Source organism: Strongylocentrotus purpuratus, unplaced genomic scaffold, assembly GCF_000002235.5.
Source record: "Strongylocentrotus purpuratus isolate Spur 01 unplaced genomic scaffold, Spur_5.0 spur5_contig_838, whole genome shotgun sequence".
Classification (NCBI taxonomy): domain Eukaryota; kingdom Metazoa; phylum Echinodermata; class Echinoidea; order Camarodonta; family Strongylocentrotidae; genus Strongylocentrotus; species Strongylocentrotus purpuratus.
Window position 1 is genome coordinate 685,981 of NW_022145544.1, and position 27,481 is coordinate 713,461.

Consider the following 27,481-nt stretch of genomic DNA (forward strand, 5'->3'; position numbering starts at 1 on the left):
TTATATACATAAAAAGGGGCAACATGAACAATTTTGACAAATCCTGCAACATGGGAGAAAAGTATCAAAACTCATCAAAAATTATCAAAATCATCAAAAGTGGTCAATTCTAATTCAATTTCAAATCTCGACTTCTAGTTAAAAGCACATTATTTTACTGAAATTCAGGGCCCTTTTCACGAAAACTTGATAGTGTAAAGTTTGATGACAAATTTACTAACAGCCAATCAAATTATTATCTGTTATTGTGTATACCTTATGATATAATTCTATATAACAGAGGGTCATCTTTAAAAAATATAGATTGTGCATAAGAACACTGAGTTTCAAGTCCGAATGATTTTGCAAGATGAACTGGAAAGTTTTCGTTTCCTTTCCATCTTCTCTTTTATAGAGTTATGATGGAAGAAAACACTGAAGCAGAATTGTGATAAGTAATAGACCAACTACATATTTATCAAATTACTAAGGATAAAAGCCACTGTTGATTAGGCTAGGCCAAAACAGACCGTGAATTCGGATTAAATGTTATTATGCCCTTGAAGTTTCCTTGCTCACTTCATCTACATAATGTTATTCTTTAAAAATATTGTGAATTGATAATAGGACCTATATACCCTCACATACACACATGTTTTGAAAAATTTTATTTGTTGCATTTAAACTGAGAGCAGGGTAATGGATGGCAGCAAAATTAAAGACAATATGAAAGAACAAAATAGAATATGAATTAAAGGCAACATGAAAGAACGAAATAGAATATTAAATATTCTATTTTGTTCTTTCATATTGTCTTTAATTTTGTTGCCATCAAATTTTGATGAAGTATAGATAGATAGAACAATGGTAATACCAAGTTCTATATGTAAATGGGAGTGAAATATGGTGTACAACCATTCTTCACCCTGATATTTTTTTTTTCATCCACAAAATATAGTTCATGATTTTATATTATGTTAAGCCCATTACACGTTTTCTGTATAAACACATAATAATGAAAGAAATTAAAAAACAAGAACTTTACTCGGCATATTGTAAGCGTTGAAATAGAATTGATCGAATGTCTAAGAATAGAACACAAAACTGCCGAAAACAGAATTGGTCATGTTTGGGTGTGTATACCATCCAAATGACTCATACAATACCAATTCCGAGATGGCGCTGTTCACATTTTGGTAAAATAATATCGATAGTAATGTGGCGTAGCGTGTCAGGCGAATGCGGCGAGGGAACTCGGGGTAGGTGGTGGTGGTGGTGATGGTGGTGGAGGGGGGGGGGGGGGGCACTGAACTTGTCTATACGTGGAGTAGAGTAGAGTGCAGTTGGGGAGTACTCCATCCCGCCCCTCCCCCTTTCTGGAAAAAATGTAACTGAAAACGTATACAACGCGTCATAAGTAGCGTCATTTAAAAAACAAATTGTAATACCCTTAATTATCTCTCCTTTCTCTCTCTCTCTCTCTCTCTCTCTCTCTCTCTATCTTGGTATTTTGATGGTTAATTATCTACCCAGTCTCTGTTATGAGGCATACGTTTATGATGAGCAGACAGAATATAAACATAAGAAGACTAATCTTGATTCTGTTATTTTCAAACTAACTAAATTAGGAAAATGCATCAAATGCTCTTTAGACCAAATATAATTTATAGGCCTCGCCTATTTTTAGATTGCATACGTTGGGTGCAAAGGTATAAAGGGATTGCACTCACACACCGCACCCCTCCGCACCCTTTCGATGAAAGCCGGAACGTACTGCAGGCCTAAACTTGATCATCATCATTTCCGTTCAGTTCCGTATCATTACTATATTTATTGTGTTTGAAACATATTCAATCTGTAACACCAACTATCATGGACATGAACTGATTTCCACAAACGTTTACCATTTTCGGGACCATTTTGCCTTACATTACAACTTTTATTGGTAAGTATAGTACTCTTTGGTTTCTTTCTGAATTTCATAATGACACAAGTGTGATTTGAGTAAGGGAGGTTTGTAAATTAAGGGGAGCAGTGAAGCACGTACCGTTTAAGAGCCGTATTCTGATGTTGTTTTTTGTTTTTCTGTATGTATTTTTGTGTATTTCTGCATGTAACGTGTAAGACTGGTGGTGACGCAGATTTTTCGTCTGCCCCACCCCCCCCCCCTTCCGAACTTTTTTCTCATTATGTCACTGCCCCTGGAATGTGAGCCCCCTGGAATGTTTGCCCCCCCCCCCCCCCAATCCCAAACTGCTTCCGGTGCGCCTTGTAGTCAGTAGATTTTATTGTACTTAATTATATTTAATATTTTCTCAGTTGTTTAGTTAGTTTAGTTTTGTAAGCATTTAAATGTACGCATTATTTTTATTTGACGAGGCAAGAGCCCTTCGCCCTTCCCCCGTTTCCCTCTTTCCTTCTTATTTTTCTTCTTTCTTTCTCTTTCCCTTCTCTCTCTCTCTCTCTCTCTCTCTCTTATTTATTTTTTTGGCGGGGGGGGGGGGAGGTAAGAGCCTTTCGCCCTTCCCCCGTTTCCCTCTTTCCTTCTTCCTCTTCTTTCTTTCTTTCCTTCTATATTTTCTTTCCCTTTCCCTTTTCCTTCTCTCTCTCTCTTATTTATTTTTTGGCGGGGGGGGGGGTGAGGAGGAGGCAAGAGCCCTTCGCCCCCCCCCCCTTTCCCTGTTTTCTTCTTATTCTTCTTTCTTTCCTTTTATCTTCCCTTTCCCTTTCCCTTTTTTCCTTCTCTCTATCTCCCCCATCATCATAGTAATAACGAAAGAGACCACTCTGTAATCAAGACCATTTCATTTTATTTATTACATTTTCGATATACTTAAATTGGCAACTATTACCTTCTGTCCCAGATCCTCATTTTAAACGACTGATGCGAAAGACTAGTCGACGCAACCTTTCGAGAAAAGCCCCCCCGCTTTTATCGAAAGGGTGTGTTAAAACGGTACTCCGCTCTCAACGCAACCTTTCGAGAAAAGCCCCCCCCCCCCCCCCCCCCCCCCCGCCGCGCCGCACCCCACCGCACCCTTTCGATGAAAGCCGGAACTGCAGGCCTAAACTTGATCATCATCATTTCCGTTCAGTTCCGTATCATTACTATATTTATTGTGTTTGAAACATATTCAATCTGTAACACCAACTATCATGGACATGAACTGATTTTTCACAAACGTTTATCATTTTGCCTAACATTACATCTTGTATTGGTTGGTATAGTACTCTTTTGTGTCTTTCTGAATTTCATAATGACACAAGTGTGATTTGAGTAAGGGAGGTTTGTAAATTAAGGGGAGCAGTGAAGCACGTACCGTTTAAGAGCCGTATTCTGATGTTGTATTTTGTTTTTGTTCTACCGTGTTTCTTAGCTTGTCTTTTTCTTATTCTCCTTTTCTGCTTCGACCATGGCAACCATGTCCAAATTACCATCCACTATGGTAACCATGGTTATCATGGTACCAAAACAATGAAATACATTGTTTAATGACCCAAAGTATTTCATTGTTTTGGTACCATGATAACCATGGTTACCATGATGGATGGTAATTTGGACAAAAGTACCATAGTTACCATGGTACATTTTTGTAAGGATCTCCTTATTCTTCTCTTTCTTCTTCTCATTCCCCCTTTTCTCTTTTTCTTTTCCTCTGCTTCTCCTTCTCCTTCTACTTCTTTTTCTTCTTCTTCTTCTCTTCTCTTCTTGTAAGTTCTACTTAATTCTTACCATTTCTTCAACTACAGTTGAATCTAATCTGATGTATAGAGTTTTATAAAGAGTTATATAGTTCAACACAGGCGTGACGAATAGGTAGGCCTTTTGATAACTGCCCCGTGTTATAATTTGTGTTATTTTCTTTCAGTGTTGAACTAGAGAATGGCTATTAGTACTATCAGGACAGACGTGTCCATAGTTGGGAGCCAATGCGGGAAAACGAGTCTCCAATCTGCATTCGTCAAAGGCAGATTCGACCCTCGAGATTTTAACATCTCGAGAGCTGAAATTGAGGGAACGTCTTGCATAGAAGTAAATGGCCAAAAGGTACGTTTACACAAACTCAGCTCAGTGCAGCTGAGCGGTGGAGAAGTTAGAGTATGAATAACTAAAAATTAATTAAAACAAAAAAGATAGACAACAATTGTCGGTGCGTCTAGCCATTACGAGGGGACTGGTGTATGGGGGCGGGGGATAGGGGCACCGGTTTATGAGGTGGATGCATAAAGCACGACAAAGAACAAGCCATCGAGCGTGGATATTCGTTCCTCTCCTCGTCTCGCTCTCTTTTGTGTGTGTGTGTGGGGGGGGGGGGGGGGTGGCACCAACAATTAAGCTTGGTTTAAAAACTTTTATTTCTGCAGTGTGCATGGTAATTAAAGGGACACTCCAAAAATACCTTACTTTCAATAGAAGCAGAAAAATCAGATTAACTAATCAAAAAAGGTTTGAGCAAAATCGGATAACTAATAATCACAAGACAAATTGGCAACTCACTAATGAGTCTGTGACGTCATTGCCTCACTTTCCACTAATTGTTTTCTTTATATTGATAAAATAAATTTCCAATTTCCCCCCTAAAGATCTTATTTTCTCACACCAGCATCCAAGTTATATTGATATTTAGATTGATGTTTTTGTGTGGATGCACTAATTTAGAGTATTTTTTTTCTTCTTCAGTTAAATCATGAATAATGTGAATTTTGATAAACTATTTATATAAAAATCAATGATTATGAATATACAATATTCAGAAAATAGTATAAATCCTTCAAAGTTCATAAAAGGTTTTGTGAAATGTCATGCACGCAATATGATACAAATCATAAAACCTGGGCAAAGGCATGGGGAAATCAAGTTTTTGTAGATAAAAAGGGAAATTATAATGGGAAAAAAATACATAAAGAAATATAAATAGAAAGGCAATGACGTCACAAACTGATAACCAAATTGGCAATTCGTGTAGTGATTTCCTAAGTTCCATACTCTTTCATACTTTAAAATAAACAACTTATAACTACCTTAATAAGTATTCGATTTTACTCAATTTTTTGGCTGTGTTTCTCTTGTTTTTCTGCATCTATTAAAAGCAATTTATTTTTGGAGTGGACTTAGCCTAAAAAATCTCACTACCTCGAAATTTGAATAGTCTGATCATGGACTTACTAGACATAGTAAGTTCATGGTCTGATAAAGACGGAAAGAATAAATCATTTTGAATTAATTAATAGATAGCTCTGTAATCTTTGTAACATGTTGCAGTGTTTACAATATGCCTTAGCTTTACATTGCAACCAAGCTACGTGTAATCACATACAAATTAAGAATAATACAATAATTATCTGCCCATTTTAATATCATGACTGCATTTCTGCAGAATATCTTTGTACGTAGACGTGCAAATTTCACAAACCTCTAGGAAATGTATTATTATATAGTTGTTGGATGTTTACTAAATATAGTATTTGATTGTAGCACCAGTCTTATTTATCACGATTGCTAGATTGAGCTGGGAATATGGGATACACCAAGTCAAGAATTGTATTGAAGACTGAGAACTGACTTCGCATACCCCAAGACGGATGTTGTAGTTCTTTGCTTCTCGTTTGATAAACCCAACAGTTTTGAACACATCTCGGAGAAATGGATACCAGAGGTGAGACATAATGGTTCTCCGCAGTCAATATCCTAACGTAGATTAAAAGAAATTCTTATCTTTAACCCGACCCTGCATGGACCAAACACTATGGCCCGAATTCACAAAGCAAGGTTTGAGCTCAGACCAAGGTTTGAGCTCAAACCTCCTTTTGTTTCGCCAAACCTCCTTTTGTCATTTACAAACCTGGTTTGTCCAGTCAATCTAGCGATATTTAGGGGGTAACCCACCACCTCTACCTAACCACAACCCTGACCCTAAACCTTACCCAAACCCCATTGCAAAAAAAACAACCTATCGCAATAATTACCTTTGACAGAAGAAAGCCAGGGGCAAATGTTGGCAGCCCCGTTCCGGTTGATCTCATCTTATTGAAATGTTAAAAAGTTTTAAACATCATATTTAAGCGTTAGGGATTGGTGACCTTTTAGTTAATAGCTTATTACACCCTTTAGAGGGGCATGATATCTTAGTAATGTCCCTAATTTTGTCCCTGTGGTAGAACCTATGGGCAAAGACAAGGTCAAAGGTAAACGGTCAAAGCTGTAGGCTTCCCTTGGAATGTTACAGTATTCGAAAGGATGAAGATCAGTAGGTTTACATTGTTGAAATAGATCAGTATTCTCTTTTTTTCCTCATCAATATGTAAATGGGACCGTCAATACCTATAAAACATTTAATGAAGTTGGTAGACAAAGGGGACTGTGGTAAAAAATGTAACCGGTTTTACATAACAAGTTTCCTGTGCTTGGCATGAAAATAATATTAAAACAGTTATGACCTGGAAGTGAATATAATTATGGCTGTCTGAAATCAAGTCAGTAGAAGCAAATATATACAGATCATAATATATATAGCGCTTTCGGTGGAAAGCGCTTTATAAGTAACGTTTTTATTATTTATTATTATTATTATTATATTTTATCAATGGTCTGTACGTTTTTTTTAAATCCCTTTTTTAATAGGTGAAGAAGTACCTCCCAAAGGCACCTATCATTTTGGTGGGGAACAAGAAAGATCTTCAAAGTGACAAGGATACAATACAAGAATTGTTAAAGAAGAATCAGGAACCGGTTAAAACAGAGGATGCCCAGGCCCTAGCAGAAAAGATCGGCGCCATTTCATATCTAGAATGCTCGGCCAAGGAGAACAAAGGCATCAGAGAAGTATTTGAGGCTGTAGCATTGGCAGGAATAAAACAGGATGAAAAGAAAAAGTCATCGAAATGCACCCTCTTTTGAAAAAAATAAACCTAAGGTATCAGATTTCTGGCTTATCTGGGGGGTTGAAAATCGCTGATCGGACCAATTGGAATAAAAGTTCACCAGGAAAACCGTTTTTCATAACGAGTAAACTATTTTGATATAATATTATGTAAAGTCTTTACTTTTCTATTCTCATATATGTTTGTCATAAGCAGAGGCGGCACTCCGGGGGAAGGGGGGGGGGGGCGGAGGGGCATATGGGTACAGTGCTCCAGTTTTTTTAAGTGCCCCTTTTAACATAGGAAATGTGCCCTTTTTTACTTTGACAAGTGCCCCTTTTCCTTTAAATAAGTGCCCCATTTATTTTGACATTGCCCATTTCCCTTGTGATAAGTGCCCCCCATTTTTGTTTATAACGAGCCCTTCCCCTCTTCATAAACGCCCCCTGTTCACCTCTGATAAATTAATGATTAGTACCCCCCCCCCCACATTTTTTTTTGATAACGAGCTCTTCCCCCTTTTCATTTTGACAAGAGCCCTTTTTCCTTTTGTATAAGTGCCCCGTTTCCTTTTTTGATTAAAGGCCCCTTCCCCTTCTCATTAATACCCCCTTTTACCTCTAATAAGTGCCCCTTTTTATATAGCATTTAGTCTTGCCACTCATTATAGTTTTGTATTTATTGTATTTTGTATATTGTAATTTAGTTGTTGTTCATACAGTGTATGAACACAGATATTAAGTTGTGAACTTTGCACCCCAGATACTTCCGTTTAATTCCATGTTCATGTTGAATAGTAATCGTTGTTCGGGGATGAAAAAATTAATTACAATCAAATTGCAATTTTTTTTACAAAATCTAGAACTAGTCTGGTTATGGTGTTGTGTTCTTGATAAATCACTATTAGATCAAATATTTTTTGAAAATATTTTATGAGAAAATCAATTAAGATTTTAATGGTTATTAAATTCATTATGATATTTTACACGTAATTGTTATTTGTTTTACTTGTTATTATATCTTAAACTAAATCATAAGAATTTTTATATTTGATTATTTTGTTAGGCCCACATTAGGACCCCCTCCTTTCTAGCTGCTACCAGCCTGAGCAACTTCCCTTGTGTTTTTAACGATATTTATTTTTGTTTGTTAAATAACAAATTCTGTGTTTTTCTGTGTTTATCTGTGTTAGTAATTGTAATTGTGTGATACTTTGTATATTGCCTTATTTTAACCTGTAAGTTTTTTTTTTTAATGCTTGGCGAAATTAATTGAATTAAAGTGAATTGAATAATAATGTATCGACTATCTAGCCTGTTCATTGCATATTCTGTACCTCTTATTTGCAGATGACTGAAGTGAAGTTGTCACACATCGTTTTCTATCTTCTCTCTCTCTCTCTCTCTTTATCAAGGGAACAGTTTGTTCAACCATAAACTACAACCCAAATCCTACCCTTGTATCTTTGACAATATGCCGGGAAAAAAAATTGTTTCATGGTACGGGAACATGTCACTAAGGCTCTTAGACGAGTATTCAAAACATGTATTGTATAATTTTCTTGTATAAAGGGAGAGGGACTAAATGAAAAGACACAGATTGGAAAAAATGATATGACTCCACATACTTCTGTAATTTATTAATCATATGCACATGTATTCTGCTCAGTTGATCCATAAGAATAATAGCAAAACATTGATCAAGAAAAGGAACGTCAACAGAATTGCTCTACTGCAACGTTTTGAGAGATAGAGAGAGTTTTATATATATTCTAATACATGACACTATATACTACTTCTAAATAGAAAATGAAAAAGGAAATAAAATACACAAGTCATTTTCATCACGCTGAGAGAGCATGTTATACACAAGATTATAATATGCATTTATCTAGAATATTTTCCATTTGCCAAGATTAATACTTGACTATTAAAAGCAACTACATTCTAGATACTCTTTATTTAAGGATTACATATCTTCCACTTTAAAACTCCAGTACTGAAAAATTCAAAAAGTGAGAAAAAAGAAAAAAAAGAAAAAAGAAGGAATATGTATATAAAATATATATATACGCAGGCACAAAGACAACACACTGTTGGCCATTTGTACTTATAAGCTAACAAAGCATCGTTTTGTGCAGGTCATGTACAAGTGGGTGTTTTTTTTCCTTCTAAACTTTAAATTTGTATGTAATAGTTAATTCACAAATATACCAAGAAATGTCACAAGTCAGTAGTCTATGCAGAGCTTAGTTAGTACAACATCTTTTTCAATAACTATTAATACATGAAGAAAAAGTGGAAAAATATGACGCAGTTTAGTCCTCTTTCATCACATTCTAACAAAAGACACGACAGGGGAAAACATACATAAAGCAGATTACTCAGAGAATTTAACACTGTAACTATCTCATCAATATGAGCATAATAATACCTTGCAGCTAATTTATTCTAAAATTCAATAGTTTAAATCAATAATCAGCAAGTTTCCAAACTTATTTTATGGGAGATTTGAAAGGTTAACTGAAACCTATCACAAACCTTTTGTTATTTACAAACTGAGAACTATTTCATGTCATATTTATTTTTTTAAGTTTGATATTTTCTCTGAAGCCCTTTATTTTCCACGAAGACAAAAATATATAACCCCATCATTCACTATCCAGTTAACAATAATCTATGAATGAACCTTGCCATTAGTAGCTTGAGATAAATCAAGGTAAATAGAAATAAGTCTAAATCAATTCTATTTAATTTAAGGGGATAATATACATAAACATAAAGGAGACAGTTGTCTGGCATAAAGCATAGAAGTTTTCATTAGTATGTAACATGGAAAAGAAGCTCAAAAACAGTAAGGACATTTTCGACTGATGAAAATGCAGAAATCACTCTTTATGCTTTACATTTGGACAGAATCAAAGTAGCCAAGTTTCTGTCCTCATCATTCTGCAAATTATCGATCAAACAGTCAAACTTGTTGAAACAATAGGCACACACATTTGTAAATACAAAACAGCACTTAAATTCCAAGCAATTATAGAAGAAAATGACATTGAAAGGGTTGTAGGAATCACATCATACCATTAAACAGCAAAAACAATTATCATTATTATTCTAGAAATAATTTCACTGCAAATACATGTATGCCAAAACAAATACATGTATCTTCGATTTCGATTACTGTTTCATCTTTCTTTGTTTTTTCTTTAATAATCCGCTTTCTTTGATCCTTGTAGAAATGGAATAATTGCTTTTGCTGTTTGGAGGTAAAGTCTGTTCAACTTTTCCCCAAGGCAAGTTGCTTACATATAACTGGGCCATGTTTCATAGAACTTCTTATAAATGTTACAATAAGCGATTCAAGTTAACCGAGTGAAACTGAACTTGAGTGACTGTGAGAAAATTTGTTACATTATTACGATTAATATGATAGCTGTTATTTAGAAGCAGGTTTTATGAAACAAGGCCCTTCAGAGAACAGTTTGCATGGAATGGACTCGTCGAGTGACCAACACACTGCCGTCATTTACAAACAAAGATAAACATAACAAATTAGCAAAGCTCCTGCAAGTATGTCGTAAGCCTCACATCAACTGAGCAAGTAGTGTGCAGGGTCTACAAAATAACATATCCCATAAATATAAGTATATGTGAATGATACAATTATTAGACATGGAGGACGAGCAGTGCATGGGGATTACGATAGAGATATAGACAATGGAGTCTTGGTGTACGTTGACTGCTATCATTGCCATATTCATCACGTTTTCTTAAATTTAGTCTTGAAGATTCACAATCATTATACACTAACACACAACTACCACAGTTTACTTGTACTAGTTATTTACGACAGAACTCGTATAAAAACAATGTACAGTGTATATAATATCGTTTTGCAAACGCTGTGCAACAACTATCATTGCCCCTTGGTCAATCAAATATTCCCGTTTGTTCGGACATAGGTGCTAAATGGTCGTTGACTCTGAGATCACAGAGAGAGGTCAGCTTTCTTACGAGCTGAAATTTTCATCAAACTACTTTCACATTCAAGATCAACAACTTGTGTTTATCTTAAAAATCAACATGGTAGAGCCCGACTGCCCAGAGAGGTCATTTGAAGATCATAGCCAGAGACTATTTTTGTTTCTTCTAATAAAATAAATTCAGTACCACATAAATGCATTTAAAACTCATAGTCAACCCAGTTAGGTTCCTACCTTGTAGTCTACATTCATTGTGCTAACTGTACACCAATTACACAAGTAAATAGCCATTCCACTTCCCATACAGCCAAATTCTAACACATTTTGATAAGTTACATTTTTACCCTATGAAAGTCTTCCAAAAACCTAATGAATAATGCAAACAAACGACGAAAAAGCACCCATTTATAAATCTGTTGAGAAGCAATCTCGCATTCTCTCCTTTTTTTTCTTCAGAATTTACAGTAATTTACATCGGTGCAGACATACAGGGAACATGCCACGCACCATGTCCTATCAAGAGGATTTCATATCCTACGTGTACATGCTTTTAATATCCTTCCTTCCCTGTTTAAAATTTCATTTAATTTCATTATCTGTTTTTTGTTTTTTACAAATGGAATTGCTGGAATGCCTGACAGGATGTCCTTCCTGTCATAGTCAGTCGTGACACAATGCACAGAGAGAGGATCGAGGAACCTCCAAATGCAAATTGGCCACTGACCAATTAAAACCTACTTGCATAGAGCACTCAGTGAAACAGCCAACAGCATTCAGTGATAGTCTCTGAATGGGTTCGTGTCCACAATATGTAATCCTGCTAGAGCAATGGATAGTTGGATGCCATCCGGTGGCATGCACACCTTCACACACACTCGGAGTGCTACGGTATGACCAACAGCGGATGGCATACAGGATGAAGGTCAAATAGGCTAGTGCAGGTGAATAGATAGAATAGTAACCCTTTGGGAAAAAAGAAAAATCCCGAAATATTAAATCAAGAAGTGCACATGTCCCACATCAATAAGTTTAAATTTTACAAATTTCACGTCAATAAATATACCGTTATGTGATTTCTGGGGGTGTTCGCATGTTGAAACTCTTTCCAAAGAAGCAAATTGCGGATACATGGTCATGTTCATGTAGTATCTCCAATGAAGAAACTCCCAAGAAAAGAAACAAAATGCTCTGATTTCCATATTAGAAATTGCTTAAAACAATCGATGTCATAAACTTGGTGGCCAGCTTCCCTATTTGTGTGTTTATCATATGATGAATCGCACTATTTTTTCAACCAATTACTTATTTAATTCCTCCCTCTGAAACTAGAATACAAGCTGTAGGACAAATATCAGACCATTTATTGTTAATTAATTAGAACAAATGCAGTTTAGTTACCCCAAAATAGACGATACAAATTTTGCAACAATCTTCAAGTTTCAATTTCATATGATCCTTACGGTTTACACCTTCCTCAGTTAGAAATCAAAATATTTTTGTCTCTTTCCTTGACTAGCAAAACAACTTTGTCATTTTCTGTATACATCAAACAAACCTGACTGCTTCTCTTTGTAACTTGAAGCCATAAACGCTCTTGTAAATATACAAAAGAGACATGCTTAAGTTGAGGTTGTTCTTGATCTTGACTGGACATAACACATGACACCAGCAACTCTTCAAGGGAAAAGGAAAGAAAAGTGGTTTCGTTAAATCTGCAACTACAAATTAAGCCGATTGCCTCTTATTATCACGACAGCAATTAAACAAAGTATGCTGGCACTACCGCTGCTCTCTTTGACCTTCAAAGCACATCCAGAAATATTACATAATCGCTCTGTCCCCCAAACACATACATGTATATTAAATGCATTTATTCTTTTGAGGACCTCTTGTTGACCACTACCATGCTTTGCCAGCTTGCTTGCATGAAGACTTTCTCTTAAAAGATGCTGCATTTTGATGACTTCTTCTTTTTGACTTGTAGTGCTGCTCTGGTTGCCGTCTCAAACACTTCCCGGACACCATCGTTAGACTTGGCTGAGCATTCTAGGTATTTGTAGGCGTTGATCTTATCTGACATGGTCTGGGCATCATTAAATTTCACCGGTTCCTGCTTCATCTTACTCAGTTCCCGTTTTGTGGCATCATCATTTCGAAGATCTTTCTTGTTACCGACCAAGATGACAGGTACATTAGGGCAAAAGTGCTTCACCTATTTCAATGGGCGGAAGAAATGGGAAAAGGGGTCTGAATAAAAGTGACCTGTTGACATATTCTTTGAAATATTATCATTTGCACCCTTACATTTAGCTGTGCTACATGTATCTATACATATATTGAATATCTAAATAGAAATCGAAGCTTCTACCTGTAACATGGGCTTGAAACAATAATTGCGTTCATAAGCTCCAATATAAAAAAATATAAAAAATAGGAACAATGATTCTATAAGTGCCCCGAGTTCTCGAAATAAGTATATTACAGGTAACAGTATTTTCTGACTCTTTCCAGCTGAATCTTTGAAAATGATCCTATAATATGCAATGCTAGATACAAATCTTGAATCTACAAAGATGAAGATGAGAAAACCATACCTCTGGTGTCCATTTTTCTGGGATGTTTTCTAAACTGTCTGGGTTGTCAATTGAAAAGCACATGAGTATAACGTCTGTGTCTGGATATGAGAGCGGTCTCAGTCTGTCGTAGTCTTCTTGACCTGCTGTATCCCATAATGCCAACTCAACCTGAGAAATGGATTTAAAATAGAGGGAAGATCAATAATTAATTTGACAGTATAAACAGATGCAACACGCATGTAATTTCACATCACAAACACTTTTATCATTAAAGATTTTTTCAAAACTTCAAAACTTCTTTCCTGTAATTTCTTTCTATGCAAATTTGCAGTACTCACTTTCTGTTTACCCAGATGGGAAAGGATTATAGATATACTAGAATTCACACTGATTCTACAATTCTCTGCATTTTGCCCATTTCTAGATGCTAAAATATCCTTTTCACCTACCGCTACCACCACAGTTATTTTACAGAATTGCAAATGCTGCCCCTTCAACTTATCTTTTGATCATACATGTAGTGTGACGGTGTCATGTCTAGATACTAACAAAAATTATTTCTGAATTGTTTCTCTATGTCATCTACAGTTGTGTCCAATTATTATTATTATTATTATTATTATTATTTATTTGACCAATCGGAAAACATACAATGAGTATAACAATCAGATAATACATAGACATTTCATAATTCATTCAAACAGCTTTATGAAAGTGGAGAGGAGATAGAGAGAAGGAAACAATCTGCTGGTCAGGGGTGACAAAAGCAATTTAAATTGCTATTACTCGAAAGCATGTCACCCCCCACAGTCTCCATCCTGGAAAATTAAGAGTAAAGAACAGAATAAAAATTCACAATATAGTAATTAAGTTTGAGATGTGTGTGGCTGAGCTTCGTTTATAAATATTTGGAAGAATTTATCTTTTGTAGGATCTTTCGTGACTACAGATTCCAATTTGATTTCTTCATACTAAATGAAAAAATCACAACCCAGAGAATAAATGGAAAGGATTATTTTAATATAATTTTCAGGCCATTGTTGCATTAAAAAAGTCATTTGTACAAAAAATAATGATATACATGTAATAAGATCAATAACAATAACTAGACAAATATGACTGCACGTCTACTGTTTCCATCTATGTTCATCAATATTTCATTCAAAACAAAAGAAAACATTATTTTTTACTCACTTGTTTACCGTCTACTTCTATATCAGCTACATAGTTCTCAAACACAGTTGGGACGTAGACTTCAGGGAACTGGTCTTTGCTAAATACTATGAGCAGACACGTCTTTCCACAAGCACCATCTCCAACGATAACCAACTTTTTCCTTATAGCAGCCATTGTCTTAGTTTTTCACACTGCAAGCAAGGAGAGAGAAAAAAAAGGGAAAATTATAAAATTGCTGTTTGCAGGTCCTTATTCCTCCAAAGATTGGTGGAAAAAAGTCTAAAAGTTGATGTACCTGTAAAAGTAAGATAATGTGGGTGGTGACATCGGTGTGAGGTTCCTTTAAAGTTAGTCCTGTAATAATAATATTTATGAAAGTTGATTTCACCTGTATCATGGATCATGATTTTGTTATGCAACAAATGTTGCCGTCACATGTACTGTTGTAAATGTACATGTATGTACGTATATATCACAGCACTACATGTATATTGGAAAAATCACAATGACCGAGTCACAATTGACATGTAGAGTGCAGAAGAGCGTTTCAAGTTGAAACATAACAACAGGTATGGTACATGTACATGTATTGTGAATTTCAACCAGCTTACATTCAGAATCATCAACTTCTTGGAACGAAACTCAAGTTTACACAATAACATGAAAAACATTGAATCAGACAGAGGCGATCATGATCAAACGACTTCCAGGTGTTCACTTGATCTGCCGACATGTAAATGTACATGACTGTTCTCATTTACAAGAGATACAGTGTAGCACAATCTACCATGTTGTATTTCCCGAAGACCTGCTGCACTTTCACCTCTAGATTAAGAATGGGATATCTGACTCTCAAGGCCTGTCTTCATCAGCTTGAGTTTGCAAAATAACCTGCTATTCTAACTATCCCGATCACTAATTCACCAGTTAATTTGCGTCTTCATCAGCCCGCAGTTGCAATTAGCGGGATATTTGGTCGAGAAAATATCCACAGGATTCTTGGTCTTGTTTCCAAAATATCCTGCTATTTGCGTACGTCTGAACTAGTTAGCGATGAGTGTATTATCGGTCTGGTGAAGTTGCAATTTCGAGCTTCGGGATAATATCCCGAGTTTGAAAATAGCGGGTTATTTGGCAAACTCGAGCTGATGAAGACAGGCAATTCTCTCTCTCTTCCCCCTCTTCTTCACGCATGCTTCTTCTTGCATAGCTATAATACTAATTTCTAGTTGTTGATGCCATGCCGAAATGAAACTCAGCAGGTGTACCAAGCCTACAGCTGATAATTTGCTCAGTTGGTGTGGGGGCGGGGGGGGGGGGGGGGGGGGGGGTGAAACATTTATAAGTGATGGGGGTATACATAGCTCACTCTACATGTATATTGTGCATGCAGGCCATCTCATTTTCACTTGACATGTTTTCATTAAATAATAATCTATTCTTAATTTTGATGAAGAACAGGTTATTGGAACAAATTGTGTTGAATATATCCTTTCATTTTTTAAGCTGTATCAAAAGATACGGTACATGATATTTGTTTTCAAATTTTGTCCATTGTTTCTAATAAATTTGCCTGTAGACACTCAGCTAATCTCCTCTGCACAGTGTTTTTACACAAAATATTTGTCAAAATGCATGCAATACATTTTCTAATTGGTTTCACACATGCTGGTCGCTCATGTGGAATTACAATTATTGGCAGGAATTCAGGAAATACAGTAGATGTAAATTCTTTTTTACCCTCTCAAAAATTACAGAGAAAAATAAATTTTTATTCTTTAGCAGTTTAAATTTTTTTCAGAACCTTTCAATTTACCCAATAACATTAAATGCATACATGTAGATCTGTCAAAAAAAGTATGCCTGTACATGCGTGATTTTCTTTTAATTTCTTTTTCCTTAAAGTAATATCACTTAGCATGATAAATCAGGCGTCCTAATTTGACCTTACTTATTCCAACATAAGAGAGAGAGAGAGAGAGAGAGAGAGAGAGAACGTGCTCACATGTACATCTTAAAGACGGTCTCTACTCTCTATTTGGTCACGGTAGAAAAAGTGAGATCATGAGAGAGACCGAACTCGAAGTGCTGCAATAATCTGAAACCATGCTCCATAGGGGGCCTGACTCATATATGTTGGTCAGCGCAGTGAAATGGGGCAACTCCCCTCAGGAATGCAAACAACTGATCACCGAGCATTGCATCAGGGATGACATTAAGCAATCAAACTACATGTAGTTTAAAAATGTAGTAGCACAAGAGAGAATTTCAAAATATTGCTACCTCAACAGTGACTTTGAAAAAACTATGAAAAGACAACATTCACCAAGATGATTTTATAAAGTATCACAATGGAGCTACATGTACATGTATAAAATACATGTACATGTAGCTTCGTTTGCTTACCGGTACCTATATATTTGTTTACATTCTCTGCTCTCATACATTTGCTACTAAATTTATGCAGCTGATTTTAAGTATGAAACATTTACTGTATTAGTATTGTGGAAATCTGTAAGAACTTATTTTTTCATATATATTATCAGAACAAAATTTCACAATGTCTTAAAAGGCAGATCACTTCGTTATGAAGTTTGACTCATTTATCGGACTATTCGACCCTTGTAATAGTTTATTTGTATGAAAGCAGAAAAATGAGATAAACAAAATGAGATACATGTTTGATATCACAAAAATAGGTACAAATCTCAAATTGGTTCATGGATTGTTATGTAGACACAGACAAATCTCCTGTTTGTTGTGTGTACAACAATATCATTAATTTTCTGTTTTTCTCTCAAGTACCTTCATATTATAGGTCCTCTAAAAAAAAGAGAGTAAGAGAAGTCGTTCATTAATGAAAAATTGAAATTATAGTCATTTTGTGTGTTGGATCAAATGGGAAAGATGTCCGCCACTACTTTGCAGAGAGTCAGAGACACTACTGAAGTACCGATTCACTCCATTTGAAGAGCCTTTATCTATTGCCATTACAACATTTAAAACTTCACGACTTTCTCATGTCTCATTTCTCATCTTTTGTCTGATTTCATTTAAAATTTCACCAGTCTGCTTCTCTTATTTTTCAGCTTTCTTCTAGAGGAGTTTACTATCCTTAATGGCGGCTCACATGTTCTGCCTCTTCTTTTAGACTAATCTTTATTAACTTCAAAGTCATGGAAAGGCACTTAATATCAACGAACATGGTCTACAACAACTCTAAATGAAAAATTAGTCCCAGCTTTGTGATTTTTAGTATCTGATAGCCTAAAACCATTTTCAGCACTTTTTGAGGGCACACAATTATTTTCTCATTGCCATTCGATCTTCTGGTCAACTTAAATTGATCCGCGATCAGATCGTATCATCTGATTTGTGTAAAATCAGCAGCGATTGGCCCCCTATCCGATTATCGGTTACAGGGTAGAGGAAGTGGAATTCATGAATTTTAGTAGAGCATTTCTAGGGGAGTGGGAGAAATAATTTAGTGTGACCAAGGGGGTGGTGGCTAAAAATAACTACCGGTATACATACATGTACACAAGGGGACCAGCATTCTGAAAATGGAGTTATCTTTGACGTAGTAAAACAATGACAATTAACATCCTTTTCAGTTTTCCCTAAAATAAAAGATAACATATTTTTCTGAATACAGCCTCTAAAGCAGGCCTTCTCAACTGGTGGCGCGCGCTATTTGTGGCGCTTGCGGTCAGTCGGAGTGGCGCGCGACTGTTGCAACAACAAAACAAAAAACAGAAAGAAAGAAAAATATATATTTTAGAATTAAATACTCAGTTAAATCAAGAAGTTGCAGTCGAATTTGAGCCCAAAATGCCTGCTTAACAAACAGGAAGCAAGGGGAATTTATAGTTTTTACCATTTTGTACGAATTTAAACCTACGGTCTGAACAACAATTAGCTTACGATTGGATACCAATTTTAACATTGCCAATCTCTGGAAACATCTTGTTTTTGTTTGTTTGATTTTCACTTTATTTTGACAATTCCCGTGTTGCACATAAAAAACTTCATATAAATATACCTCCAGTGTAATTGTGCCCAGGAATTGTACTAATTTTATCACATCAATATGAAATCATGATTGATTATATTGTGGAATGAAATGATATTAAAAATGCCCCATTTGGGCCATTAGAAAGCCCTAAATCCACCAGCTTCGGGGGGCTCTGCCCCCTGCTACCCCCATAATTTGTTTGAGCCTGCCAACTAAAGCATGCAAAATATCAGTATCAGAGAAAGGCTGATAAGTGATAACAAGTTGCCAATATAATGACTGTACAGCTAGCCATAGCCCTAGCATGTCATTTGAAAAATAATACATTCTTTTAAGTTAAGATTATCTTTTTTTCGAACCAGCGTGTACCGTTATTAAAAAATCTAAAAGTGTATCCATTTATTTTAGACCTGCTAGCGACACAGTGGCTAGCTCAAAACGAGCAGGGTCTGTAACTTCCCCATGCATTCAGCGACATTCTCCACACCATTTACACTAAATCAAGTCCCTGCTTCCATACAGTCAGTCTATTGGCAATGCGTCATCAGCCTTTTTCAGGTACCAATATTTTGCAGTTGGCTGGCTCAACACAAGTACACAGCGATCCAAACGTGGTGCTTTCAAAGCAATTTTCATAGCTTAGGAAGCATCAGGACTCAGGAGTATGGGTTAGTGATTTACAGGGGCTTTTTAAATTTTGTCAAACCCAACCTATGTGCATTGGGTGTGCCCCAGGGGATTGTTTCATGATACTCTCAAGATAAAAAAAAATCTAGACACTGTAGCCTAACTTGCCCACTAAGAAATTTGAACAAAAACATATTTGCTAAGATGAGCGACAAATTCCCTAACAAGAGACTAATCAAGACTCCAAACCTGTCATATCTTTTTACAACACCACATACATGTACATATGACATTATTATTCAATAAATACATGTTAAAAATGTAAGTCATTAAATATTTTGTTTTCATTATTTTCTTAAATAGAAATAAAATCAGAGTCTTATATCATTTGAATATGAGTTACGGTATACCCTTCCTGCAAATTTTGATTTGTTTGTCACAAAAGCAAACTTGAGTTATAAATTCTTAAATGTTATTAGTAACACATATTTTAATGCATTTGTGCTACCAATCTCTTAGATTTTTTACTTTTTTTAGTTTGAGAAAAAGTTTCAGAAAAGCTTACAAGTTACATGTACATGACGTTCTAAATTTGCTCAACAGCTGTGCAGCCCAAACAACTATCTGTGTCGCGTGATAGGCAAAGCATAGGCATGTTACTAAGCTGCGGCGCCTGTTAAGCTCCATTGTCAAACTCCTCCTCCTTTGTTGTGACATTGCACATGATGCCATCGCTCCCTCGTTATTGACATCGTGCGCATGCGCAGCATGTCTGGGCGCTGATGGCGTGACATCCTACTTCTAGCGTGTCTTCCAGGCTAGTACAACAGCACTGCCAGGGCGGTACATCTATGTCTATGTCTATGTATCTGAAGTCCAGGACATGTCACAGACTAGACCGAAAGCTTCAGTCTCTAATATTGATGATTCTCCTGCCCAGACTATTTCTGGCTCCACTGAACGTTCCATACAGAGACTGAACCTGAAGTACATCGTATGGGTTAGTGAGGAGAGGTTACGGCTTACGCAACGCAGTTTGTATATGATTGCCGATCTTATCGCAAGCAGTAGGCCTACATGTAGCTTTACAAAAATGCTAGTTATCCCCCCCCCCCAACCCTGTGTATGCTGTAAGGGTTACTCTACAAATGTCAGTTTTATTGAAGAATTCCCCATACCAGACGGTTATTTCCGTCTACTCTTCGTCATTGACTAGACCATGCAACAACAAACAGTAGGGGCGGGGCGCTGGTCCGAGGATAAGGATCGCCCGCATAAACGATATCTTCGTAAACGCGGACAAATCTCGTCCTTAGAAATAAGCATCTTTCGCTCTGGGGGGCGTAGGGTTATCGATCCGCACTGGCAATGCGAAAAAAGGATTCCGCATAGTAAAATACTCCCAGTTCACTGTCTACTTTTAAGAGTTGTCCGTCTTCCAGAGGATTTATCCTTCACAACATGCAAGTCTCTGCTGCGTATTCGAGAAGTGCATCATCAACGCAGAATTCATTTTTCATCTTGCCAACGTGCGGATGGGTAAATACGGATCGTCCACAAAAATGCGGACAACCCTCATCCTCGGACCAGCACCCCTACTGACGAAGTAATTGGATAGATTCACATTGATCGATCAATGAACTAAATCAAGCATGACTGACTATCTTAATTCATATCATATGAAATGCTCATTTATCATTGCATGTAAAGTCTACGGACATGAACACAAAGCTGACACAGACAAATGTCCTCCATGGCCATACATATACAGCAGTGCATGCATGCAAATTGCAATGATAAACAGCAATGAGCAGGACCTGCTCACTCACTGCAGTAAATCACAAGTGGCATGGTGGCAATATTTTAATGTTTCCCAGAGAAATTTACATCCCAAAGCACAAATTTAGATTATTTGAGCCTTTGAAAACAAAATTACTTACTGACAGCCCCCTTTTTAATGATACGGTACAAATGTAACACAAATAGTCAAACGATTCATGGAATACTTCACGCTCAGTTCTGCCAAGACACAGTCGTTTCACACAAACAATACAATCGAATTCACACACCTGACTATGTGTGCATGCAATGCCTGTGTAACGAGAAGGAATAGCTGGCTACAAATACTCAGAACTTCGACAAAGTGGCCCTTTTATCACAAGAAATAGCCATAGAATAATAAATTATCATGAATAGACATTAATTTCAAGTACTCTTTTATAATGTGGTAACGTTTCTTGGCACAAAAACATTTCGTACTTACCAAATTTCATAAAATAGTACCAGGAAGAGGCAGATTACACCCCTTGATTATGTACTCATCCCGTGTTGTTCATATGCGAGCCACACCTCGCAATTGCTCCTATAGGGGGTAGGACAAATGAAGCAATACTCGTACCCCCAAATGACGTTTCTGAAATAGCGGCTGCTACGGTCACCGGGAATTTTCAAAGTCATAGAACATGTAACTGAGAACATACCGCTTAATTTGATTTTGGGGATCCACAATATTTCCTAATTTACTCAGAAAAGGAGTAGAGTCAATATTTTTCAAATAAAACGCATAAAAGGTTTACGTGGATATTCAAAATCAAAGAAAACCTCTTTCGAGATGGCCCGACGGAACTCAAAATGTAAAATTGAACATTTGCCTTTAATTTGATAAAAAATTGACATAAATACCATACCTTTATATCCACGCATCTCACTTCATAAACAGAACAAACAATACCGTAGAGTTAATTAGACCTTCTAAAAATGAATGTATGCTTGAATCTATTTATAACCTATAACAAATATTAGAGTGAGAGAGAAAGAAAGACAAAAACGCACAAATAACTTACTCGTCTCTGCAATGACGATTCTCTGAAGCAAAACAAAAATCTGCAGAGCTACTCAATGGACTTTCCAATTTATACAGGACTCAAGTTTCATTCTATTTTTAGACAATAAGTCATATCAGCGGTCTTGGCTTGAGTGAAGGGCGTGCTCTCGCATATGGTCCATGGTTCTCGCAAATGGTGCGATACATCCTGATCAGAAACAACTGGGCGTGGCCTATTTATTACGCAATAGCCTGGAAGATTCCCGTGGCGAACATGATAAATAAGAAGTTTCCTAAAAATGTGTGGAGAAAGAACTGGTCGACAATGGCGACCGAGCATCTTCCAAAGTGGGGATCGGGGGGGGGGGGGGGATCGGGGGGGGGGGGGGGAGGGCAACAACAACAAAAACTTTCTTGAAAAAGAACCATCCGACAAAGCAGGCGCGTAGCCAGGGGGGGGCGGTGGGGGCGGTCGCCCCCCCCCCCAAAACGCCGGCCAAAAAAAAAAAAAAAGAGAGAGAAAAAAAGAAGAAAGGAAGAGGACGTAGGAAGAAAAAAGATAAAGAGTCGAGAACGGTACAACGAATCGTCTTCTTTCTCTAATAATTTAATGAAACGTCTAAGCTTCCGCGCTTCGCGCGGGAGGGGAGGGGGGAACTGAATTCAGATAAGGATTAAGAATCGAGAACGGTACAACAAATCGTCTTCTTTCTCTAATAATTTATGAAACGTCAAAGCTTCCGCGGGAGGGGAGGGGGGAAACTGAATTCAGACAAGGATTAAGAGTCGATCGAGAATGGTACAACGAATCTTCTTCTTTCTTTAACGGTCTAATAAAACTTCAGAGCTTCCGCGCTACGCGCGGAGGCAGGGAACTTGATTCAAACAAAGATTAAGAGTCGAGGACCGTGACGGTACAGCGAATCGTCTTCTTTCTCTAATGAAACGTCAACAGAAACTGAATTTAGATAAGGATTAAGAGTCGAGAATGGTCCAACGAATCGTCTTCATTCTCTTATAATTTGATGAAACCTCAAAGCTTTCGCGCTTCGCGCGGGAGGGGGAAACTCCCCCCTCCCTGCACCCTCCCCCCTAGGGAGCGCGCTACGCGCGCTCTGTAAGTGATTCGCACGCTTCGCGTGCTCACTACCGCCCCCCCCTAAAATGAAATCCTGGCTACGCGCTTGCGACAAAGAGTGGCTTCAAAGCGGAAAAAAAATACAATTTTCAGACATTGTTATGCATAATTAAGCTCTAAATAATATTGCATTGCATACAATCATTATCAGGGATGCTGTTCAAATTCTTCTCTTTACGTGGTCCAAAAAACTGCTTCAGCCATACTTTAGGCCTATACCGATGGTCTGAATATATTGCGAGCGAGAACAAAGCTAGGGAGCAATTATTTAACAATATTTTTTGAGTTTATAATGCGACCGATTAGTTCTCATTCATCCTGATGGGGTTTTATGTACAATCTCATAATGAAAAATGAATAAGACCTTTAATGCGAGCGAGCATAGCGAGCGACTTTTGGAAGAAATTTGAGAAAAATTGCTATAATTCAAAATTCTAAATTAGGGGCATATGTTAGGGGCTATATTGTTTCCGGGGAGATGAGGGGTGATCGCAAAATCTTGTGTATTATAGCACATATATCTACGTCTTTTCAAACATAATGATTTTTGGTAACGTAAACAAGGTTATATATTCTTGAACATAAGACAATTCGTTACCTTGGCATAGAGAAGAGACTTTTTCAAAACGAGCACTATTATTAATACGTATAAAGGGGGCACGGACTGTTCTTAAGAATGTTTGGGCTCCCAGGGGTGAGGGCAAGGGAAGGCGCGGATCCACCGGGAGTAGCCCGACGGGCCCGCCCCCTCCCCCTGACCAAAAAAAATAAAATAAAAAATAAAACCATTAATAAAAAAGAATTTGCTCACGAATTTGAAAAAACAAGAGTGCTCTTACTCCCCCCCCCCCCCCCCCCCCCGTTTATTCACCCGCTGGCTGAGTCGCCGCTAAATATTTTCTCAGGGATAAGGCCCCCCCCCCCCTCTTGCCGCCGGCTGGATTCCCCTATTAGTTTTTACATATGATAAGTGCCCCTTTCTCCTTCGACAAGTTCCCATTTTCCTTTGCAATAAGTGTCCATTATCCATTTTCATAAGTGCCATTTTTAATTTCTAGTAAGTGTCCCTTTTCAGGTACGAAAAGCGCCCCTTTTACTTTGACAAGTGCCCCTTTTATTTTATAAGAAATGCCCCTTCCCATTTCTAACTCCGATAAGCGCACCTTTTATTCTCACATGTGCAGCCTTTTCTTTCTAATAAGTGCCCCTTTTGCTTATGATAAATGTCCCCATTAAAAAAGAGCTCCTTCCCCTTCTCGTAAATGCCCCTTTTTACCTATGCAAAGTACCCCTTTTTCTTTCTCATAAGTGCCCCTTCCCCTACTTATAAGTCACCACTTTCATTTCTGATAAGTGTTCCGTATATTTTCACATGCGCTTCTTTTTTCTCTTTTTTTTTACTCGTAAGAGCCACTTCCCCCCCCCCCCCCCCTCTCATGAAAGCACCCTCAGATCTGATCGGTGTTCCTTTTCTATTAACGAATGCACATTTTCCTTTATCATACCGGTAAGTGCCCCTTTTTTATTCTCATATGAACACCTTTTATATCTGGTCAGTGCCCCTTTACAGGTGCGATAAGTGCCCCTTTTCACCTCTAATAATTACCTTTTAACAATGATACGTTCCCCCTTTTCCTTTCTAATAAGGGACCTATATCACCTTTTCATAAATGCCCGTTTTCACCTTTTATAAATGCCCCTATCAAAATCTGATGGGTGCCCCATTTCCGTCGACAAATGCCCACTTACCATCCTCATAAGTGCCCTTTTTCAGGTATAAGAAATGCCCCATTTTCACCTTTGATCATTACCCTTTGTACTTTGACACATGCTCCTTTTCTTTTCCTATCGGTGTCATATTATCCCTTTCGATAAAATGTCCATTTTTCCTCTCATCGTTAAACGTGCCCCTACTTTAAAGCGTCTAAGAGCAATTCCCCTTATCAAAGGTCTTTTCGGTCTTTCGTTATGCATGAATGTGCTTATAACCCCATCAGTATTGGGTTTTTTTTTGATAAGATGTAATTTTTCGCACTATCACCTCTAAAATCTTTAAAATATCGCAAATGAATATTTAAACCATCACACCCAACTGCAAAGTATGATGCTTAAGCAATATCTTGTATGATTTATAAAGAGAAACAAATATTGAAAGCATCCCAAATAATGTAATCACAATATAGGGGTATATACCAATGTCTAAAAAGATGTATATTTTCGCTTTGAGATTTTCCTTTGTAGGTGCCCTTTTTTCTCTCCAGAAAGTGCCCTTTTATTGTTGTCACCCCCCCTACTTTTGAAGTCGCTCCGCCGCCCCTCCTATCTCCACTGCCTATCATCGTAGTGCATGATATGGGAAAAGGGTTCATGTTGTTCTTGTTACACAAACCAATCCGATTCTTTGAAACTAGGCATTCTAAATTACTGCAAAAGTGCACAATTTGTAAGCGACGGTGGAAAATATAGGTAAAAAAGGACACTCATCAAAGCGCAATTACCACAAAAATAACAAGGGGAACTTTTTTTGAAAAGTTACTTATCAGAAGTGAACAGAAGGCACTTATGATACAGGGGGAAGGAGCTTATAGAAAGATAAAGGGTCAATTTTCCTTTGTAAAAAGGACACTTTAGGGGTACTTGAAAAAAAAAGTAGGTGCACTGCCTGTAGAGATGCTTCTGTTCACTCCAAAATAATTACGATATTAAAAAAAAAATCTTTTAAGCACCGATACGGCCAAACCCAGGGAATTATTTATCTGATCCCGCATCCGATTCCGCCCTGTTGTTGACGTTGTTTTGCATAAATTTAGGAGATATTATAACACGGTAATGATAATGTCATTTGGCATTTTGTTCAGCTACTATGGCACTTGACAACAAATCAATTAAGAAAATGAAATGTTTGGACAGAGAAGTAAACGAAAAAGTATACCTCCATCTTGTATCACATTAAACTACGTGCAGTTACGAAGATAAGAGCGAGTCATTTATATACATGATATGAATGTATATACCGGTACATAAAATTGATATAATCATTCTCGCCTTTTGCTAATTATATGAAACGACGACGACGGAAAGCACAATCTTATTCCTTCTTTTAAAGTCTTCGAGCATATTAATTTTAGGCCCTATGTGAAAAATGACATGTTCTATATACCAGTGCAATATTTTATTAGTTATGAAGTGTGTGACCGTGTTTTGTAATGTGCATAATCTGGGCTAGAACACCTCTTTTTTTATAGAAATGTTACTAGCACAGAAGAAAACGAAGTTTATCAAACTTTGACAAAAACAAAGATGATATACCATTTCTTTTTCACTCCACCCAGTATTAACATGCTTACATGTACTTGCCATGTGTTCAATGTTCTTTTCCCCATCTCCTGGATCACTAGAAACAAGTCCTATCCATTTTACCTACATTTATGAATGTGTTGTTTCATATGGAGTAATACTTTCTATTTCAGTTGAATTAACATTTAAATATCACCCCTCTCGGAGGTGGAGGGGGGGGGGGCGTCTTCAAATATTTTCGCTATCATTGACTATTAGGTATCTATATCTATTCTAAAACTTCAAGTTTCTTAGGGGGGCAATAACGCCCAAACGTTTTCAGAGGGGTCAGGACTGAGAGGGGTGTAGGGGGCCCTATTGCCACCCTTGACGAAGTTGGCCATTAATATCAAGATTGCTAGGTAATGGGACATTTGGACAACATTCATTAGAAACTAGACAAATGCGACTTCGTCTCCTATATGCCTCCGCCGTAAAATCAGTTAAAGAAATGGATTGAATTGTTCTTGAAATATTATTGTAAAAACAAAAAATCCTATAATTACAGACCCCTATGAAATTTGACCTTTGACCTTCCTACCCATTATAATCTAATCAGATTGTTTTCCCATGATACACACCGTCACCAAATTTTTAATTCATATCTCAAGTGGTTCTTGAGATATTGCGACAACGAGGCTAATAACTGTAGTTTCGGAAATTGACCTCTGACACTTGACCTTTATACCCCTAAATCTCATCAGCTCGTCTTCTTTTGGTAATAGTCATCAAGTTTAAATTTCATACCTCAAGCGCTTCCCCGGATATTGTGATACCGAGAAAGCAAGACGAGAGCAAAACAAACAACCTCGCGTATTTCATTTGTAGTGACCTGTGACCTTTGATATTGAGAACTAATACTGCATAATTCAATTGCCTTTTGCAGGCAGTTTTTTTAATAACCTTGGAACACAGGGTTAGAAAGGTTTGCCTATAAAAAACCGAAGTAAAAGCTTTCTCTATC

The 27,481-nt window shown here is 37.1% G+C and overlaps 1 protein-coding gene and 1 pseudogene across 3 annotated transcripts; one reads left to right on the plus strand and one right to left on the minus strand.

Annotated features, from left to right (window-relative positions):
• Positions 1–1,716: 1,716 nt before the first annotated feature.
• LOC585383 lies at positions 1,717–7,342 on the plus strand (annotated as a pseudogene).
• Positions 7,343–8,452: 1,110 nt separating this feature from the next.
• On the minus strand, positions 8,453–21,606 carry LOC585398 (ras homolog gene family, member C-like). 3 transcript variants are annotated; one of them, XM_011680504.2, is made up of 4 exons: positions 21,483–21,606; positions 14,596–14,768; positions 13,420–13,569; positions 8,453–13,037 (listed from the first exon to the last, which is right to left on the minus strand). In XM_011680504.2, exons 2-4 carry the CDS (start codon positions 14,749–14,751, stop codon positions 12,765–12,767), a joined length of 579 nt encoding a protein of 192 aa, XP_011678806.1. In that variant the 5' UTR covers positions 14,752–14,768; positions 21,483–21,606; the 3' UTR covers positions 8,453–12,764. The 3 variants fall into 3 exon arrangements, with proteins under 3 accessions (XP_011678806.1, XP_011678807.1, NP_001229608.1); XM_011680505.2 differs by lacking the exon at positions 21,483–21,606 and adding an exon at positions 21,160–21,256; NM_001242679.1 differs by lacking the exon at positions 21,483–21,606 and having other exon boundaries at positions 12,765–13,037; positions 14,596–14,751.
• Between the last annotated feature and the right edge of the window lie 5,875 nt (positions 21,607–27,481).

Coding starts and splice junctions, on each gene's coding strand:
- LOC585398 (XM_011680504.2), bottom strand. CDS start 14,751: ATGGCTGCTATAAGGAAAAAGTTGGTTATCGTTGGAGATGGTGCTTGT. Junction 13,570..14,595: donor TAGAAGTAGACGGTAAACAA/GTGAGTAAAAAA, acceptor TCCATTTCTCAG/GTTGAGTTGGCATTATGGGA. Junction 13,038..13,419: donor CAGAAAAATGGACACCAGAG/GTATGGTTTTCT, acceptor CCATTGAAATAG/GTGAAGCACTTTTGCCCTAA.